General features: G+C 34.6%; 1 protein-coding gene across 3 annotated transcripts; it reads right to left on the bottom strand.

Moving 5' to 3' along the window:
- Positions 1 to 1,426: 1,426 nt before the first annotated feature.
- Positions 1,427 to 19,722, bottom strand: LOC149067041 (uncharacterized). Of its 3 annotated transcripts, none has more exons than XM_089252868.1 (7): positions 19,307 to 19,719; positions 18,350 to 18,490; positions 15,382 to 15,610; positions 13,240 to 13,306; positions 9,384 to 9,485; positions 9,135 to 9,260; positions 1,427 to 2,009 (listed from the first exon to the last, which is right to left on the bottom strand). In XM_089252868.1, the coding sequence occupies exons 1-7, from the start codon at positions 19,635 to 19,637 to the stop codon at positions 1,506 to 1,508; spliced, it is 1,500 nt and encodes a 499-aa protein (XP_089108994.1). In that variant the 5' UTR covers positions 19,638 to 19,719; the 3' UTR covers positions 1,427 to 1,505. The 3 variants fall into 3 exon arrangements, with proteins under 3 accessions (XP_089108994.1, XP_089108996.1, XP_089108995.1); XM_089252870.1 differs by having other exon boundaries at positions 1,438 to 2,023; positions 19,307 to 19,721; XM_089252869.1 differs by lacking the exon at positions 1,427 to 2,009 and adding an exon at positions 3,300 to 3,513 and having other exon boundaries at positions 19,307 to 19,722.
- Between the last annotated feature and the right edge of the window lies 1 nt (position 19,723).

The following is a 19,723-nucleotide window of genomic DNA, read 5'->3' as shown; positions in this document are numbered from 1 at the left end:
TGCAAATAATTCTGAATAGAAACTTACCCAAATGTTGTACAAATATCTAAAAATAATTTTTATAAAAAAAAAAAATATCATCTTGTAAAATTTCCTTTACATGGTACACTTCAAAACACACATTTACGCACAGAGCAACACCACAATCTTCGTAATAAGTTGTTTCTTTCCTCAATCTTTTTCCACAGCTTCTTACTTTGATTTGCTCCATTGCTCCTTTCATCATCTAAAATGAATAATAATTTTGTAAAATATACGTTGTAAAACATTTGAAAAATATAAGTAATATACACAAAATTTTTTGTTCAAAAACAAAAAATCAAATACATTTACCGGTGCTATAGTCATTGTCTGAGAACTGCGATTTTGAATCTCTTATACAAGCGGGCTGGTATTCTGGATCATCTAAATCTGATAACTCTGTCAAAGAATTGTGTGCTAATATATCTCTAAGTTCAACCAAATCATCGGCATCTGATAAGTCTAAAAATTGTTTATGAGACATCGCGAAACACAACAAACATTGCTACCTTACCTAGGAAGACAAATATGTTTCAACTATACTTACTTCTACACTGTTTCATAAAGCTACATTCGTTGACTGCTGCCATCTATACTTTTTTTTGGAACTGGAAGATATAGATTATGTTTAAAAACACATTGGGAACATATATATTCAACGATTTTATAGCTACGAGAGTTAAAAGCTAAGCCCGAGTCTGACTCAGGCTTAGTTCCCTTGAACAAAAACAGCATCCAGAGTCAGGCTCAGGCTTAGACCCGAAAGTGTCAATATTGTATTTTCAATTCATATTTTAATGAATGTTAAATCACTTTTTAAATTTATATGCTTTTCAAAATATTGCACAGTAAAACTGACAGTGTTTCGCTTAAGTTAAGTCAAGTCTTCATAATTTTTCGATAACATGAGTGGCGACTTATCAAAGTTTTACTGTATTCCTGAGAACTGTGTGCCCTCTCAAAATTAAAGCCCTCTATTTTTCTGTACTTTCAGAAAACCTTGCAGATTTAGCGCAATCAGATTATTTTGCTTTTATTGATAAGGAACAATAACCACTTTGTGGATTATTTTTATAAGGAACAATAAAAATTCATGGATCATTCGGCTTGTGGATACAAATGGGTTAAAAAAATAGCATTAAAAATACTTTACTTATTATTAAAATAAATTCTACAGCTCATTTTAAAATTCTAGTTAAAATAGGAAAAATGATCGGCAAAGAGAGAAGACGTCTCAAATTTTATCAATTGACAACTTTTGATTGAAGGCCATGTAATATTTTAATTTTCATATTTCCTTTTTATCACCATCAAGATTCTCCTGTTTTTTTGCAGATAATTTTTCATATTTTACTAGGCATCCAAAATGAACCACAGAACTTTTACCTTTTTTTGGACACAATTGACGAAAGACTGTATATACAATGAGCTTTATTCCATGAGGTACATGAATTTTGATTGAAAATATATCCAGTTTGTCACCTTCAAGTACAAGAAAACCTATTTTTGAAAAATTGATACAACTGGTACAGTACGTCACTGTTCAAAGTACTAGAGCGATTAAATTGAATACTTATGTGTGTTTTTATCAATGTCACGCTCAACTTACAAGCAAGAATTGGCTTTGAGTTCCTTACGGATGTGGTGATGGCATCATCCGATCTACTAACACTATTATTTTGATCAGAATATTTTGCACTAGTTTGGCAGCTGTTTCGTAATGCTGTTTCAGATACTTCTTCGCAATCACTGGGTATGTCCACTATAGGATTCTCCACATTTAAGCAAGTTTCTGTTTTCACAAAATCGCAATCTTTATTTTCAATATTGTGTGCATGGGTATCATTTGAGTTCTGCACGTTGTACTTGTTAGTTCTTTGTCTTTGAATTTGTCTTCGTTTTTGCCTCATATGTGTCCATGTATTTTCATATGAAATAATCCAAAAAGAAATTTCTGATTCAGTCTTCTTCAAAACTTTATGAGATATCTGTTGTGATAAAACTTGACAATATAAGTTGTTATAATATAACTAACAAATAAAAAAATGTTAATTGACTGTAAGAAAAGTAATGACATAAAAAACTTCTGATTACTTCTTTTAAATGTAATGATAATATATATATTATCATTGTAATTTTTAAATTTTGATGGAAATAATATGAATAACGTACAAAAATTCAAACCAGAACCCCTCCCAAATATCTGTCTCCACAATTTGAGTGGGGAAATTTCACATGAAAGAAGGAAACTGTGCACATTCTGATGCTTTCGATGTCCTGTGTATTATCAAAAAAAGTGTCATCTTATATGTAAAAGTTCTGTTACAATTAAGATGAAGGAGGTACACAATCCAACCTTGTTAACATGAAACAGAGCAAATAGACAAAATTATTTCCCATCAGAGCTGGTAGACATAATTTTTGTGAATACAAAACTACAAGTAGACACCCCCCTCGAAAAGTACAGTAGTTTCAACTCTCCCATGTTATCTGTGGTAAATTGGTTAGTCATGGGCGTAGCCAGAAATTTCGTTCGGGGAGTCCACTTTTGTTTCGTGGGGAACCAAAGTGACAGAACAATAGATTTAGCCATCTTTTTTCCTTTTTCGGCCATTTTCTCACATTTCAGCGGGGGGGAACCAAACCCTTAAGTCTCCCCCCCCCCCCCCGCTACACCCTTGGTTGAAGTATATGGACTATGATGGCAACAAAAAGGCATGGATGACAGAGATTTTCGAACAATGGTTGAGGAAACAACATAGAAAAGTTTCATTTATATTGGATAAAAAAAAATTGCACCACTCATCCAAAAATAATGAACCTTTCAGCAATCAAACTATGTGCTTTTTACCACCTCATTCAACAACAATTTCCCAACCACTGGGTCAAGGAACTAGCCTAAATATAAGAACGTTTTACAGAAAATTACAGACCAAAAAAAAATTATTAATTTATGGATGTTGGAATGGACACAAAAAATTCTGTTTTAGATGTTGAAATGGTTGATTCTGCATGGAAGTCAGTCACAAGTGCCATGATTTGAAACTGCTTCCGTCATATTGGTTTTTGTTCTGAGTCCATGGAAAATGATAATTTCTCCGAAGATTCCCCCCAGATTACGCATGAAGAAAGTATAGATAGTGCTACAGGTGATTCTATCACAGATTAATTTGCGAACATTGACTCTGATCATGAAAGTTCAGGATTTTTAGAAGACGATGAAATTCTGGAATCAATCAACAGAAGAGCAAGTGCTTCATGTTTTAAAGAAATAGAATCAGAAAGTTCAGATGAAGAAGTATTTGTACCATCTTGCCATGATGCAGTAAAAGCTGCAGCCGCTGTGGTGGTCTAGTGGTCATAGTGACGGACTTGCGTCACGAGGTCCTGGGTTCGAACCCCACTGTCACCGCAGTAGTAATCGGCTGAAGTTGGTTCCCAACTTCCACCAGGCGAGAATGGGAGCCGATCTTCCCCTTTAAAAAGTCTCGCCTAGCGACAGAGAGCAACAGACTTACAAACAGCACAAATGTAATTCATTCATAACACATCACTCACTTCACTTCTGAAACAGATGGTGGCACTGAAAAATCAAACACAACACTACATACGCATTCAGACTGTTAAGTATACACACGGTTACACTTCCTGCGCAATTCACTATGTAGTAAATCGCCCATCGATAGTGATAGATCTGAGTTGTGCTCGGTTTGAAAGAAAGAAAGTAAAATTTGTAGGTGTGATACACCGTTTCCTACGCACTCAGGAAAAAGTCAAACAATCACGGGATAAACTGAATAGTGTATAAGAATTTTTTCTCTGTCTTTGGAAAGAAAAAAATATATAGGGGCACAACGGGGTACTGGGGTGGAATGAAGTTCAAAGTTTTTCAGTGGCAAGGAGGTGCTGCCAGTGAGCGGCAATAAGTCGAGCTAGATCGACCTGTTACTGCGCAACTACGGCAGACATGCTAGTCTGGTTTTCTTGAGCGTTGGTGCATGAGGTTTTTGTTGTGTGATTTATTGTAACTTCTGGTGGTTTTGTAACCAAGGTAAGGTATACATACTTGCTTACATTATAACTATAGTTAGTACCATGGGCGGATATACGGGGGGGGGGGGGCGCCCAGCGTCAAAGGTGGAGTCGACTGATCTAAATGATCTAATGTATATATGTATATATGAATTGGCATCATCATCATCTTGCCCCCCCCCCCCAGGAATAATGACCGTGCCACCCCAGACTTCCAAGTCTATCTCCGCCTATGGTTAGTACATGCTAGAAGTACGTTTAATTGTCTTTATTTTTGTGTAGTTAAACATTTGATTACGTATCTTTCTCGAGTGATTTTACCTCCCTAACCTGAATAATGTCCCTGGGGCAGGGCCGTCATTTCAACTTTTTCCACAGGGGCAAAATTTTGCCGGGGGGGGGGGGGGCAAAGAGCATGTACTAAAGGTATGCATATATATATATATACACCATTTGTAGTGTATTTTCAAAAGCCGGGGGGGCCCCCTAAATGACGGGCCTGCCCTGGGGAGGAATGGGAAAGTACCCATTCCGCCAAACTGTAACCTATCTTATTTGTATTGCGGCAAGCGGAATTTACATGCCCCTGATGCTCATTTTACTTTGAAAGAAGCAGAAAGAATTTGATTTAGGATTGCCACCAGGAGGTTGGGCTGCGGTGCACAGCACTGGATGGATGACTGCTGAGTTATTTCTTGTATAATTTCGAAAATTTGTGGAATTTTCTAAGGCATCAAAAGGCTTTCCCGGTTCTTCTTACATTAGATGGCCACTCAACATATAGAAAGAACCTTGAGATTATAGACTACACGAGGGGGAGTGGCGTTTCATTGCTATGTCTACCACCACATTGGTTTCACAGACTTCAGCCACTTGATGTTTCTTTTATGAAGCCTTTAAGTTTTCATTACAGCGATGAGCTTCAAAAATGGCTACGAAGCAACACAGGGAAAGTTGTAACTCTCTTTCAAATTTCAACGCTCTTTGGATCAGCTTTTATCCAAAGCGCAACAATCAAAACTGCTATTTATGGTTTCCAAGCTACAGGACCATAGGCCCCTTTACACGTACAATCTTTCCCGCACGCCCGGAGCGGGACGTTCTTGCGCGAAGGATTGGAGGGCGGTTAGGAACGCGCCGTTCAAGAGCGCGTTGTTAAAAAGAGACACATTCTTGCGTGCGCTCTTTCCTGCACAAAAGAAGGCCCCGTTCAGAATTGTGTGTGTAAAGGGAAGCGTGTGGCGAAATTCATACGCTTTTACGTGGCGCGTGGACTTTTGGGGAAGCACAAAACTCCACGTTCCTGGAAGTTTTTTCCCTGTTGGCAGATCGAAATCGGCTGACGTTTGCGCGGAAAAAATATAGATTTCAAAAGCTTATTATTACTACGTGGATTATTCATTTTTAAAAATAATTTCAGTAATCATTAATTGAAATTACTGTTACAAATTTATGGTAATTTTTTATGCAATTGATAAGAAATTGAGAAATAAAATTTCTGTGATCGTTAATTTCAAATTTTTATTGTTTCGATTCGACTTTCATTTGTTCGTTCGACTTTAACTGCTGTAATTATCTCTTAACTACATTTTCTGAATTTAATTGTTTATATACTTAATATTACAATTTTACCGAAACAAGAAAAAAATCAGATTTATTTTCTTCCATCAATTATTGACTCGGTGTATAGCCGATGTTTTTTTAATACTACCAGCCAGAAAAATAGATAAAAATTATTAAATTGAAACCTCGCTACAATGATTCTCGATATAACGATAAATCCTTCTACGACGATATATCTTCAAATCTTTTTTGGAAATGTCTATATTCCAATGTTAAACCGATGCCTCCCGATATAACGATAATCCCTCTACAACAATATTTTTTTCTTGGTCTGCTGAGTATCGTTATATCGAGGTTTCACTGCACTTTTTTGAAATTATGGTGTTATTTTGTAGGGCTTTATTTCAGATATTTAAGAAATTCTTGATAAATTTCTCTCGGTTGTATTCATATCCTCAAAAAATCATTTCAGTTTGATATTGTCGAGCATAAACAGTTCATAACAATACAAAAAATAACAAATAAATTGAAGCATAATTTTTTTCAAATTTTTAACAACAACATTCCATTGTGTGTCATGCTATGACAGCAATAAAATTAAAATTGCAAATAGCAATACGTTTTTAGTTGGATATCATTCATGATATTGGATGGTTTTTGGTTTTAAATGAAATTGGCGATAATCTTATAACAAGAAACATCCCTTTTACTTGGTATTTTGAACATCACTTGACCTTGGACATCTTTTGTGATCTTATCATGGAAAAGTACAGCACATTGACCACTGAACACCTGCTATGAATGCAGAGTTGGCTGGATCTAATGAATAGGATGCTTCTTTTCAAAAAGCACCATTGTTAACCTTCAGATATTCAGATAATGGAAGTTTTTTCCACAACCCTAAATCCCTTTTAATTTTTTTTTCTAGTGTGTTGAAGTCAAATTTGTACTATCAAATTTAAATCAGATGTTCCTAACCTTTTTAGCAACGGCTTAAAAACATCACCACCAACTTTGTGCTCCCCAGATATATTTCCAATTTTAAAAATATGCGTATTGAATAAATTTCTAATTAAAATGGGTTTTTTTTTTTGAAATTTCTGTAGCCACTGGTAGGCGTCTTAACCGGTGAGTGAACAGGAATGGAACCAGTGCCAAATCAAAAAAGAGGCTCCAAGTTATTGAAAGGCTTTCATCTATTCTGAAATTATCTTTTTTCAATTCTGAATTTTTATTAATTTTGGAATAATTTCTTTCATCAATTCTCGCATTATTTTGCATTAATTATGCGAACATACTTCTATCGTTAATTTCAAATTTTGAAACTGATCTTTCTTAAAATACTTTTTTCTATAAAAAAAACAATTATTTTCTTATTTTCTTTAAAAAGAAAAAAAGAACTTATAGGTTAAGAACCCCTAGTTAAACTATTTTAAATTTTTCCCACACCCTGAGGATAAATGAAAGCTTGCAAAGTTATCAAAATAATAATAGTAATTTAATATATCTATAAATCTGATATAATAACGTTAGTAGATAAAGGAACTAAATCAAAGTTTGAAAATTATTACAATAACCTAATAAATGTAATTACGGCATTTGAAAAACTAATTTATCACTTCTTTAAAAAAACAATGCATTGGAAAAAGGAAGAAAAATCGTCAAATAGACTCTGAAAAAAAAATTGCAATAAATATTATCACTGAAAAAAATTATTTACATTGTATACATCTCTTTTTTTAGAACGATAATGAAGGAAGACGACGCAGGAGACGAGAGATTCGCCCCGTTTTTGCTCGTAGGGTGGGTTTGCGTTTAGACGTACGATTTTGAGTTCGCGATTGAACGCTGGAATGACCAGTTCCTGCGCGCACTCCTAACTGCACACTTTTTACACTCTTGAAGGCGGTTCTGAAGTTGTTTACAGCTATCGCGCGCGCAAAAGCGTACATGTAACGGGGCCTTTGGATGACAACTGACAACAGGGCCTCTTCATTTCATGTTTCATCTGAAATTCTAATGCCTATTCCAATCCAAAAGTTAAAGAAATCACGAAAAGGACGAATTGGAAGAGGGGAAAGACTGCTGTCTTAACAGATTTCTCATACAGAAAAGGGTTAAAAGCCACTATTAAGGAAAAAAAGGAAAAAACTTTGCCAAACACAGGAAAGGGCAAGGATAAAACTATTTAAGAAAGAGAATAAAATTAAGAACGGAAAAAACAAAGGAAAGTGCCTGAAGATAGGAAAAATAATGGAAAAAAGGAGCTGAAGAGAGAACCCAAAACTAACGAAAGTGATTCTGAGGATTGTTCTGACAGGAATGTTTATATTGCAGTGAATTTTACTTAAAGTCAGTCGAGAGGGTTGGGTCGCTTGTCCCATGTGCAAAAAATGGGCACACAATTCCTGTTTGGGAATAGACAGCAAAGATAAATTTTAATTTTTTAAGTGAAATTCTCGGGCAGATGAGTATTAGTACCAATGATCAGTACTGTTGTAAATAATCAGTTTTAAATGTTTACAGGCAAGTAATTAGATCTATACGTCTAAAAAACCAATTAAAGTATCATTATTTCAGCTCATAATTTTTTTTTTCAAGTCTTTGCAAAATTGAAGAAAGAAAGAAAATGAGAAAGTACATACGTAAAAAAAAAAAGTATTCAGACCATAATGAACATGTAATTCCTTTCCTGAGTCATCATGTTGTGATTCAATGATTAAAATACAACCAGACTAAGAAACTATGATAAAATGTGAGTGTCAAAAGAGACTTAATTCCATGATGATGGAAGTCATTCCAAACATTTGATGTCTTTTCTTACTCTTGGGCAATCAGGATGTTCATTGTCAAAAAACAAAAACAAAAATTTAGCATCTAACTGTATCGCTGAATATAAAAGGTAAAATTATAGTCATAGGACATTTCGACACAACATAAAAAAGTAGTGGAAACTAAACTTTAAGCAGCACTTGTTCAAATATATTTGAATGATATATACTCGCATAGAGTAAAAAACAGCTTGTCTAAGGTAAACATGAATGATCAACATAGCATAGAGATGCACATATGTTAGCAAGCTGATTCTATTATGCAAGTTTTCTCAATGTGTTTGTGGTAATTGTTTCCATAATAAACCTTCCATAAGCCATCTGAGAGCTGAACCAACAATGAGTAAATAGCAGTACGAATTCAGCTGTGTATATGTAGAATGCTAATAACAATTTTTAATGCAAATTATGTGAATTTTCGCAAAACCAAAGCTATTTAGTAGAACCAGCTTTACAAGAATGTTTATAACGAAGTCATTGTTTGTTTTATTTCTTTGCATTGATAACCTCGGTATCTATATTAAATTTCATTATATGTATGTAAATATGCCATATAAAATATAATTATTTTTTTATCTTACTGAAGAGAAAAAAAAAAAAGAGAAAATTTGCCTTTTTGTATAAATGAAGAGAAAAACACCAAGAGCATCACTCAATAGTTTTGGTGCAGAAAATGATAATAAATACCTTAAGTTCACATAAATATGATTTGACTGCATGGCATACATTTTCAAAGCTATTGTGCAAACCAGCTTCACAAGGAATATTTATAACAAAGTCATTCTTCGTCTTCTTATTTTTCTTCTGAGATGTCTGGTATAAAAAAAAATTGTACCAAAGTTTGCCATAAGATATCATTAAAAACACAAAAGAGAAAATAGCCAATTTGAAAAGTAAATTATTTTAGCAGAGAAATTTTAATTCAAAAAAACCTACTTTTATGTTTCTGGCAAAGTTTGGGAGTGATGAGAAGGTCCATGCAATACCCCATCTCATTGTATTACCCTGGCTGAATTCACACCAACGATATTCAACGTCCTATTAAAGAGATGCAAAATTATACAGTGGATGCTTGTTATGTAATGGCCATCTGTTATCGCAACTCTTTCATTAAAATGACTGGTATGATGAGTCCCAAATTTTTTTCCTATTCATCTCATGTTATTTTTCATCTATATATATATAGTATAACCTATAAAAACCATTCATCCCAATATAAAAACTTAGTTCTGCTTCACTTTTTTTGCTTTTCTTTTTCTGTAAAGAATTATGCAAAATCTGTGTTTTTTATTTGTCACAATTGTGTTTGACCATGACCCTTCACATCAGAGAATTTAGTACATAGATATGCACATATAATTATTACAATTTTATTATTACTTTCTAACCTGATGCAGTTTAATTACAACTGCTTAAAATATAATAAAATGAATAATATAATTTTTTTATTCCATCCCAAATATGAATTCCCTTGGTAAGCTAATTTTTTTTCAAACATTCAATATAACCTCCCAATGTAATGTCTGTTTTCTGCAGAATGGGAAGAGAACATTATAACGAATGTTGACTGCATAAACAGTTGAGTGTATAAACCAGTGTTTCCCAAAGTGGGCAATATCACCCCCCTGGTGGACAATGAAATGGTTCAGGGGGGTGATGGAAGCTACGAGTGTAACATAAAATCCTATGTTTCCGTTTGAGGCGGGGAGTGATGAGGGAAAAAATTTCTAAAGAAGGAGGCAATGGAACAAAAAATTTGGGAAACTATGGTATAAACCTCTATAAAAGTACTCAATGGACTAGAAAAATAGATCCGGACTCGTGATGCGAGGATCCGGGTTCGAACCCCACAGTAGTGGTCGGCTGAAGTTGGTTTTCTGTGGTTCCCAACTTCAAGGCGCAAATGCGAGCCGATCTCCCCGTTAAAAAGTCTCGCCACAGAGAGCAACAGTCCTACAACGGTAAATCATTCAACCATAACACTTCACTCATAGTTAGAAAAACTGGGGGCAGATGACAGCACTACACACAACAAGCATTACACAGAAACAAACTTTACGTCAGGTTGCACTACACGTACACGCACATTCCCGCATGTACCGATTCGTTGGGGGGTTCCGCGGGGGGGGGGCATGTGTGGTGTAGCAGTAGTAGGTAGGGCCTCCAAAAAATGGCTCGGGGATCCATGATGTTCTTAAGTCAGCCACCTCGTTGGGCAATTTGCCTGTTGTGGTGTTGTATTTGTATTTATATCATTATAAAAGAGTTATCGTTAAAGACGGAATATATTAACAATATAAAAAAGTATAACAGGATCAGCAGAAAGTAATACTGTTAGTGGTTAGTGAATTAAAAATATAAATGTCAGTAATAAAATATAGAAATGTCAACAATGTTCTGGTGTTCTGGAACATTTCAATTTCAAATTACTGCTGAGAAGCAATGAAAAAATTATTTTTTTTAAATCTTGCCAATCCATTAACATACAATCTGAGTAGTGCTAAAAATTTCCAAGGTTGCCTCAGATTCGCATTATACTTATTACGGTATGTTATATATACATACAGGGTGATTATAAAGTAACTGTGTTGATATAAAAGCCCCTAGTGGCAGCAAAAATCAACTAATGCTAATGAAATTCGAGATATAAGTGTTTCAAAGTATGCGCTCAAGAATGAGACGATTTCTGTTACGGTTACAGCAACAAAATTTTAAGCAAATTCAAATATCTCACTCACTTTCATGCATTACAAAATGACTGGTGCAATAAAAAACCATATGTACATATAAACCATGTATAATTTCCAGCTCAGAGATGGGGGGTATAACGATATGATAAATCATCAATGAATTACTGAAATTTACTGAATATTATGCATAAACTTTTGTCTAGGACAATTGCTACCACCATGACATTGAATACTAAAGATACACCTTACTTCACATCTGAGACAGAGATTTCAAAGCGTTATTACCATGACAACTAGCGTCAGTTCCACAGGTTCAATTCTAGGATTGATAAAGAAAAGTTCTTTCATTATTGGACCTGGGGCAACTATCAATAGATGACCCTTTCATCATACCCTTGCCAAAACTCCATGCTTAAGAATAGAATAGAAGTAAAATATGACTTTCTCTGGAGAGAAATATTTCTTATCCAATTTGATCAGTAATAAATTGCTCGATTGCATGATGACTGGAGATGGTGTGCTGATCTCACATGGTAAAGTTGATTGGTAATGCTGATTATAAAGAGAGATGTTTTGTCCTAGAGGGAGACAACTAACTTTTCTTTCCGAAGTTCGCCTTGGCATAACATTCAGAGTCTATTTCTATATAGAAAATGTTTGTTACATTTGCCCGTACTGATAAGTGTGAAGAAAGCCAACATTACAAGACTGATATAATTTTTATGTTTTTCACACTTTACTTTGATCAAATTTTCATGACAAAATCCTGTACTGCACACATTAAAAATTATCAAAATTAATAAATCATTGAAATAAAGGTGAATTTTGTGTTATACATACTGTAAAAAGGGCTCGGTCCTCTCGCCATTATTATTTCTAATTTACATAAATGATCTACCCGACTCCATAAACTGCTGCATCAGACTCTTCACTGATGAGTCTGTCATCTATAAATAGATGACTGTGTCATCTATAAAACAGTGTCCAATCTTTCTGACCAAGAATCTCTCCAACACAACCCTAACATTATCTCCAAATGGTGCTCAACCTGGGAATTACCCCTCAATCTCTCAAAAACTGTTTTTATGAAAGTTACCCGTAAAAGAATCCCCCACGAATTCCCCTATTCTCTAAATGACTCTTTGATCTCTGAGGTTTCCTCATTTTTCCAGAATATAAATGCCTGGGCATTATATTCTCTTCCGATCTCCGCTGGAACCTTCACGTTGATTATATCTTTAATAAATGTCTCCAAAAACTCTTTTTCCTTCGCCGTAACCTAAAATACTCCACCCGTCATGTTCATCACTTATGCTACCAAACATATATTCTCCCTGCCCTCTTCTATGCCTGTGAAGCCTAGGATCCCCACACCCAAACCAACATAGACAAATTAGAATCTATCCAAAATAAGTCCACTCGTTTCATTTTTAACTGTTGGTCTTCTTCTGTCTCCATAACGGAACTCATACGACAACTCAATATCCAACCGCTCTCCTCTCTTCGACTTATCTCTCGTTTAACTTTTCTTTACAAAATCCTCCATGGGTTTTTTAATATTGACACCTCCAATATTCTAATCAAACCTTCTCATTTCTCTGTTAGACTCAATCATTCCAAAAAATTACAGCCCATCTTTGCCTCTTCAGATTGTCACAAATTTATCTTTTTCCCAAGAACTATTATCAACTGGAACAACCTACCATCAAATATTATAGATTGCACCACGATTTCCGAATTTTCTCGTACCATTAATCGTCACTTTCTTCATGTATAATTCTGCATCCTGTTGTATAGGCCTCGGCCAATCAATATTGAATAAATAAATATTTTTATATGATTTCTTTCATATTTATCAAACTCACAAACATCATTTGAGAATCATGCATAACCACCAGTAAAAGTGATTAAATGTGTAATTTATGAAACTTACTGAGACAATTGGTGATTATGCATAATCACTGATTTATCACTTTTAATGTAACTTATATAAATGACGAAAATAACTTATATAATATAACTCAATTACCATCTTAAAAAATTTATTTAACCTCAAATTGTCACATAATATCATAAACTGACTCAAGTATTCAGCTGCTCACCTCTGCTTTTAAAATCTTGGCCAATCTGAACAGACTTTGTTTCTTTCCCAACATGGATGTAAAAATTCTGAAAAGTAAAATTAAATAAGAGGTAGTAGTCACTGATGTTTGATTATATTAATGTATTATCATATATATGCAAGCATCACTCACTTCACATGATTAATTGGTTCAATAAAATTATCCTGTAACAGGAAATCACGTAGTTTGAAGCAAATTTATAATGAGTGAGATAGGAATAGGGGGAGGTTCCCAGATGGATAAAATTTACTCCGATTAACTCACCAATAAATTTTCTGTGAATGAATTAATCATTCAAATTCACAAAGTCCTAGGAATCCATGCTACATGAATGAATTTGATTAAAGTTTTTTAATCTGTCCTCAATCGTATGATAAAAGGATTGGTTCTTGTGAATGTGGGTTTGGCTACCCCGAAAAACCTTGGATGAAACTTTTTAAATGAAACGGTTGAGATTCAACTGATGCATAATATTCTGTCTCTCCATAGAAACTGCTGCAGCAAGTGAGAATTCTAAATACCCATTACAAATGTAACAAATCTAGTCACATTGGAATACATTTATTTCATCCCAATTCTGAGATTCTGATGACATTTTTAATGCATCAAAAAAAACCACATTTTTTTATGAACTCAACGCAGCAATTACAGTCGGTCCCCCGTATTCACGGGGGGGGGTTACATTCCAGGGGTGACCGCGAATAACCGAAACCATAGTTTTTTCTTGTATATCTCGTTTATTGAACAGCATGAGAAGAGCAGGGTAACGCAGAGGTATAAGGGAATGTAAAAGAGGGTGCAGAAATTGTTGGCGATGTTTTCTGAAAGAACATTGTGATTTCTATAGGTCGTTTCTTCTTCATATCATCAAGTATGTTGGGATATGATGACAAGGCTTCCTCTGCCAATTTTTCTACATGTGAAGAGAGTACCATAGAGGGATCTATGCCATGAAAACAATCTATTGCTGATTTGAGCGTGCGAAGCCCTTCCGCTATGTTACTCATGGTGAACTTGTCTTCTACTTTTTCAACTTGATCTTCTTCATCTGGTACCGCTTCAGTTTCAGGAGCAGTCAACTGCATTAATTGCTCTTCGATCAATACCTCTAAACTGCTATTAATCAGCTTTTCGACTTCTATATCTATATCATTGAACCATTCTCCACCCACTTGTTTCGCTAACGTGACAATGTCTCTTCAGTTGTCTCTGTAGAATTGGTTGTGTCCTTTAGCGCACATTGTGGCCAAAGGAGTTAATCCAACCCGAGGTGACCGTTTCTCTCTTGGGAGTTGCCACAGCTCTAGTGATGACAATAATGCAATAATGCCATTAGCAAGCCATTCTAAACATGCACAACTCAAGAAGTTTTTAAAACAAAACACATCAATGATGATTTCTGAGAGTTGCAAAAAAAAATTTCCATGAAGGGAAAAAAACCCCGCGAATACGGAAACCGCGAATACGGGGGGCCGACTGTATCTGAAAATTTCAGCCCATCACATGCTTTTGTTCATGAGTTCTGGTATGTTTCATTTGGGTATTTTTATATTTGTCTCAACTGTATCCTCAAACTTATCCAATTTTTCAATTTAACAAACAAGCAAAGGATCCCAAGGCAAGATCCTAAAGAAGAAAACCTTCACACCAAGCTTCCACTACAAGGGATGAATCATGCTCTGGTGGCTGGGAAAAAAACGAGTTCCACAGATCGCCTTCTTCTGTTCCTAATGGCCACCAGCCAGCTTGAATGTTGAGTCCATCATGTTCATTCAGGAAAATTCAAATTTTTGTTTCATAAAAAAATATTTTCCATGCTTTTTCTCTGCACATAAAAGCTTAAATTAGGCTATGGTTTCCAATTGTTCCATCATCTGTAGTGGGAACTGTGATAGAACAGAGAAAGTTTCCATATTCCACTAATCATTCCCCAAATATCATGGTATTTAAAAAAAAAAGGCTAACAGTGATTGAAAAAAATCTGACGATCACTAAAAATTCAAGGGTAAGTTTCAATCTATTTATTTAATTTTTTTTCCAATTTCATGCTATTTTTCATCATATTCAAACAATATTATAAATAAGTATTTTTCTGTGAGTAAATATATTTAAAATGCTTACCTCACTTTATCCTTCATGATTGAGGATTCCTTGTAAATTTTATTCACAAAAGCAACCTCTCCGCCCTCTGTCAAAACTTCCTGCTTTTTTGGAATATGAAGTAATTTTTTCTTTCGCTGAGAATCTGTGAAACCACTGAAAAATGGTGGATTGCACATAGAAAAATCAAAAACTCTTTGCACGGAGAGACAAACCTCTTCTAGAATTTTCTCATTTCCTGTCTTGACAACTGTAGAATAAAAATTGAAAACAGAGGCTTAGAGATTGATTTATCCTTATAATTGTCTATCGCATAATACAGTCAGACCCTGATGTAATGAATTTTTTTAGAAGTTACTGTGTTATATTTGTGTTAAGCTCAGCCCCGATAAAACTATTTCACAAATAAAATTTTTGGATTTAACTGATACATTAAATAGTGACTTGACTTAATAGCTTTTTTTTTTGTACACATGAATTGCTTTAAATTCCCTAAAACTTTGTTTGCTGATGGTCTTTAAAGTAAATTTGATACAAATGTTTTTGTAACACAATAGTTTAGTCATATTATTTCTGAATCATTCCATCAACAGTTTGTGATGGTAATCAATGAGACATTAGAATGAGTTTCTGTAAAAACACGATTTGATCAACCTAGTGACTACAGTCAAACCTTGTTAATGCAAAAATTTTACTTGCATAAAATATGTACTCAGTCCAGTCTCAAGATAAAAAAAATTAATTTTTATCGTTTAACTTGAAATTAGCTTAAAGAAATGGGTCACTCTATTTCAATTCACCGGGGTCTCTGGAACCCAAGTTATTGGAAAACCCTGGGTCTTAGTGGAAGAGTGTGTATAAATCACTGTATATGTGCTCGTGTATAAACTGACTTTTTTGTTCAGAAAATCTTTCATATATTGGGAGGGTTGGCTTATACATGGGTCAGTTTTTGAAGAAAATATTCAACCTGAGTCTTATCAACCTATCCCTCCCTTCCCTCCTATAGTGAAGTGCACTAATTCTGGTCAGCAAAGTGGGATCAACCCAGCCCAAGAAAACAAACCCATGTTTTAGCATCATGGTGGCTCTCTGGTTAAGCAGTATACTAAGACCCCCAATAAATTGAACACAATTTATGGTAATTGCTATGCAAGGTCATCTAAGGCATCTCATGTATGAAGAGGCCCACTGACAGTTCCCAGATGACTACATTAAGACGGTGCTATGTCAAAAGGGTTTCCGAAGAAAAGTATCAATCCAAACAGTGTTTGACACTGTCTTGCATGGAAAACATTATAAATGAGTTTCTACAGCAGAACATTTTCATTCAGCTGAGGGATCATTGCAGAACAATGCAAAATGTTCTGCATTGGGGGTCACATGGAGCTAACCCAATACAGCTGCTATATATAGCCATGAATCACACATTTTTTTTTACTTTTTTTTTATTTGGGTCCTTCAGAAACAACTCCTTGTGTTCCACAGTGTATGCCACGAGGCTTACAAATGTAAGTAACCACAACAAACATATACGATTCAAGAAACTCGAAAATTTCAATACAGCATAATACAAAAGAAAGAATGAATCAGATCAGCATGTACACTAACAACATATGGATGCAATTCAAAAGTGCAATGTAGCACCAGTGGATGCCATATGGTATCAATGCAAATTTAAAAAAAAAATTACAATACATACATGAATAGAAAAATATACTACCACAAATAAATATATATATATATGAAAATAGTGAGAAAAGATAAAATTAAAAATAAAAAGTAAAAGAAAAGAAATTATTAATTAAATGAAAATTTGATTAATTATTGAAAAATCAAAAATAGCACTTGCAAAGAAAATGAGAATGTACACTAGTACACACTGTATATACAAAAAATAAAATAGAAAACAATTATTTTTTGCAAAGATATTTGCAAACATATTGACGATGAAAAAAATGGATTTGGCACCTACTGAACCATCTTACATCGACACCTCAAACATTGGCCAGGGATCTCCAGCCACTTCATGAATTAGCCGGCCAAAGCCCAAATCATTTCTGAAAATCAGACTTTGACCAGAACTTTTGGCTAATTCTGGCTTTGGCAGTAACATATATATATATATATGTGTGTGTGTGTGCTATATTATATATGTGGGCAAGTACTTTTGTTTAAGGCTTAGACCTAAAGTACTTTTCAGAAATGTTTTATGCTATTTCGGCCAGTCTTTGTAGTTCCTCGATGAAGAACCCAGAGATGGCTTTGTATTTTCCCCTCATCAATTTCTTCTTTTGTTTCAACTGAATATTTCAAATTTCAATTTGATTTCATTTTTGCACTGAGCTATATGTTTTCAAATTTATCTTCATCGTTTATATATAGCACACTATGTATTCCAGCTGCCTTAGGTACTAATATTGGTTTGTTATTGCATTTTCTATTTTGTGTACTGAAATAGAAAATTTTTTAATCTTATTTAACATATTTTAGCTTGGATAAATATACATATAACATTTTTTATATCTTAGAAATACACATTTTTTCCCTCAAAAATGTTTTTAATTTTTCAGGATCTGCTTATACACGAGTATATATGGTATATTTTTATGTGCCCTTTTGGTACATTTTCAATATTCAACATTCTATAGGTAGCAAGTCAATGAGTTACTGGTAAAAGATAAATAATTCCGTGGTTTCACATTTTCAAAGTTAAACTTGAAGTAGAAGCCATTCTTTTTAGAATTCCTGGCTTGTACAGAAGCAAAAAAAGATTTATTGATTCTTTCAAAGCCTTTTACACACAAATGTTTTTTTCAATTTGTTCTATTATAAGTTCTTTTTCATCATAATCATATTCAATATTATTGCAACTACTTTTCCAATAATAGCCATTTCCTTTATTTTGAAAAAAAGAACGAATATATGGAGAGCCCCTTAAACCAAATATAATTCACTCAAATATAAAATATGCATAATTACAACATACTTTTTATCATCTCCTGCAGATTGTTTACCTTTACGTTTTTCTGAGCGCTTTGTATTGATTTTTCTTCAATTTCAGTTGCAATAAAATGCCATCCATTCTTTTTGACACCAATCAATGGAAATATACAGCATGGTCCAGTACCTACCAAAAAAATAATAATAAATAAAAATCAGGTGCATTTTACAGTAATAAATTTCCCACAGTCATAGGAGGAGATAGACTTGAAGGAATAGGGGTGCAAAATGATCATGATTTCAATTAAGGTATGGAATCACTTAGAATGTCTCATTTTTGTGGTGTTCCAACTTAAACTAATTCACATGATTTTCCGTTTAAAGCTAGGTTTTTTTTTTTTTTAATAACATTATAAGCAGGATCCACTGCATATCTGTATATGCACATACACTAGATCAGTTGACTCCGTTATTGATGGTCAATTCTCCCCCCCCCCCCTTGTCAATCGAGCCAAAAAAACATCATTGTATCTTGATGTAGCTAGGTCTCACTGTATTTCTTGATGAATCACTGTATGCAGTAGCTGTTATATTTGTGCCAGTGGTTGTTAGTGAAAATGGTGGTAGTATAGTATATTCAAGGTCTGTTTTGCACATAGGCAAATAGGGCACATGCCCAGGGCCCCAAAAATTGACACTTTTTCATATTTTAGGCACAGCCCATATGCCTCCCCTTGCATCAAAGAATTCTTTATATAAGTGGGCCCAAAAATATATATATTTGCCCCCGTCCCGAACTTATAAGGAACAAGCCCTGAGTATATTGCCAAAATTGAAATTAGAGATATAACGGGAATAAAATATTTTAAGCACGAGAGACTGGTTTTAGTATGATTTCATAGTTAAATCCCCGGTGATTCTGAATTCAATCTTTTTAAACGCTTCTATTGATAGAAAATTGGATAAATCATAGAGTAGAAAAACTTCATGAAATCATTTCAACCTATATCAATGCCCACGATGTCATTTTGCGTCGGTGGGGGCGGGAATTCCGCCATGAGATCCTCGATCCACAGCACGTAATTCAACCGCTGGGGTACGGTCGGAATCAACGAATCCTTCGGAATCTCGACATCCAGATCGAAATCCCTGAGCAACAAAATCCTAGTCAGAGTTCTCACGGCATCAGGATCATTAAAATCGATGCGGAAGCGTTTGTTATTCTTGTTCGGGATCAAAAACGGTAAAAGATCGGGATGATTCTCTGATAATTTCCCGAAGTCTGGAGCTTCCCGATAAATATTTCGGGGATGCATGAGATGGTTAAATGCCATTTCGGTTTCGCGGCGTTATTGCGAAACATAAACAAATACGCATGATGCGTAACGCATCCGTACGGTGCTGACCGCCTATCTCTGTC

This window comes from Pholcus phalangioides, unplaced genomic scaffold, assembly GCF_987345545.1.
Source record: "Pholcus phalangioides strain wild (caught in Gottingen) unplaced genomic scaffold, Ppha-v1.0 ptg000031l_1, whole genome shotgun sequence".
Taxonomy (NCBI): Eukaryota; Metazoa; Arthropoda; class Arachnida; order Araneae; family Pholcidae; genus Pholcus; species Pholcus phalangioides.
The sequence above is the reverse complement of the archived record's forward strand: the minus strand, read 5'-3'. Positions and strand labels throughout refer to the sequence as shown.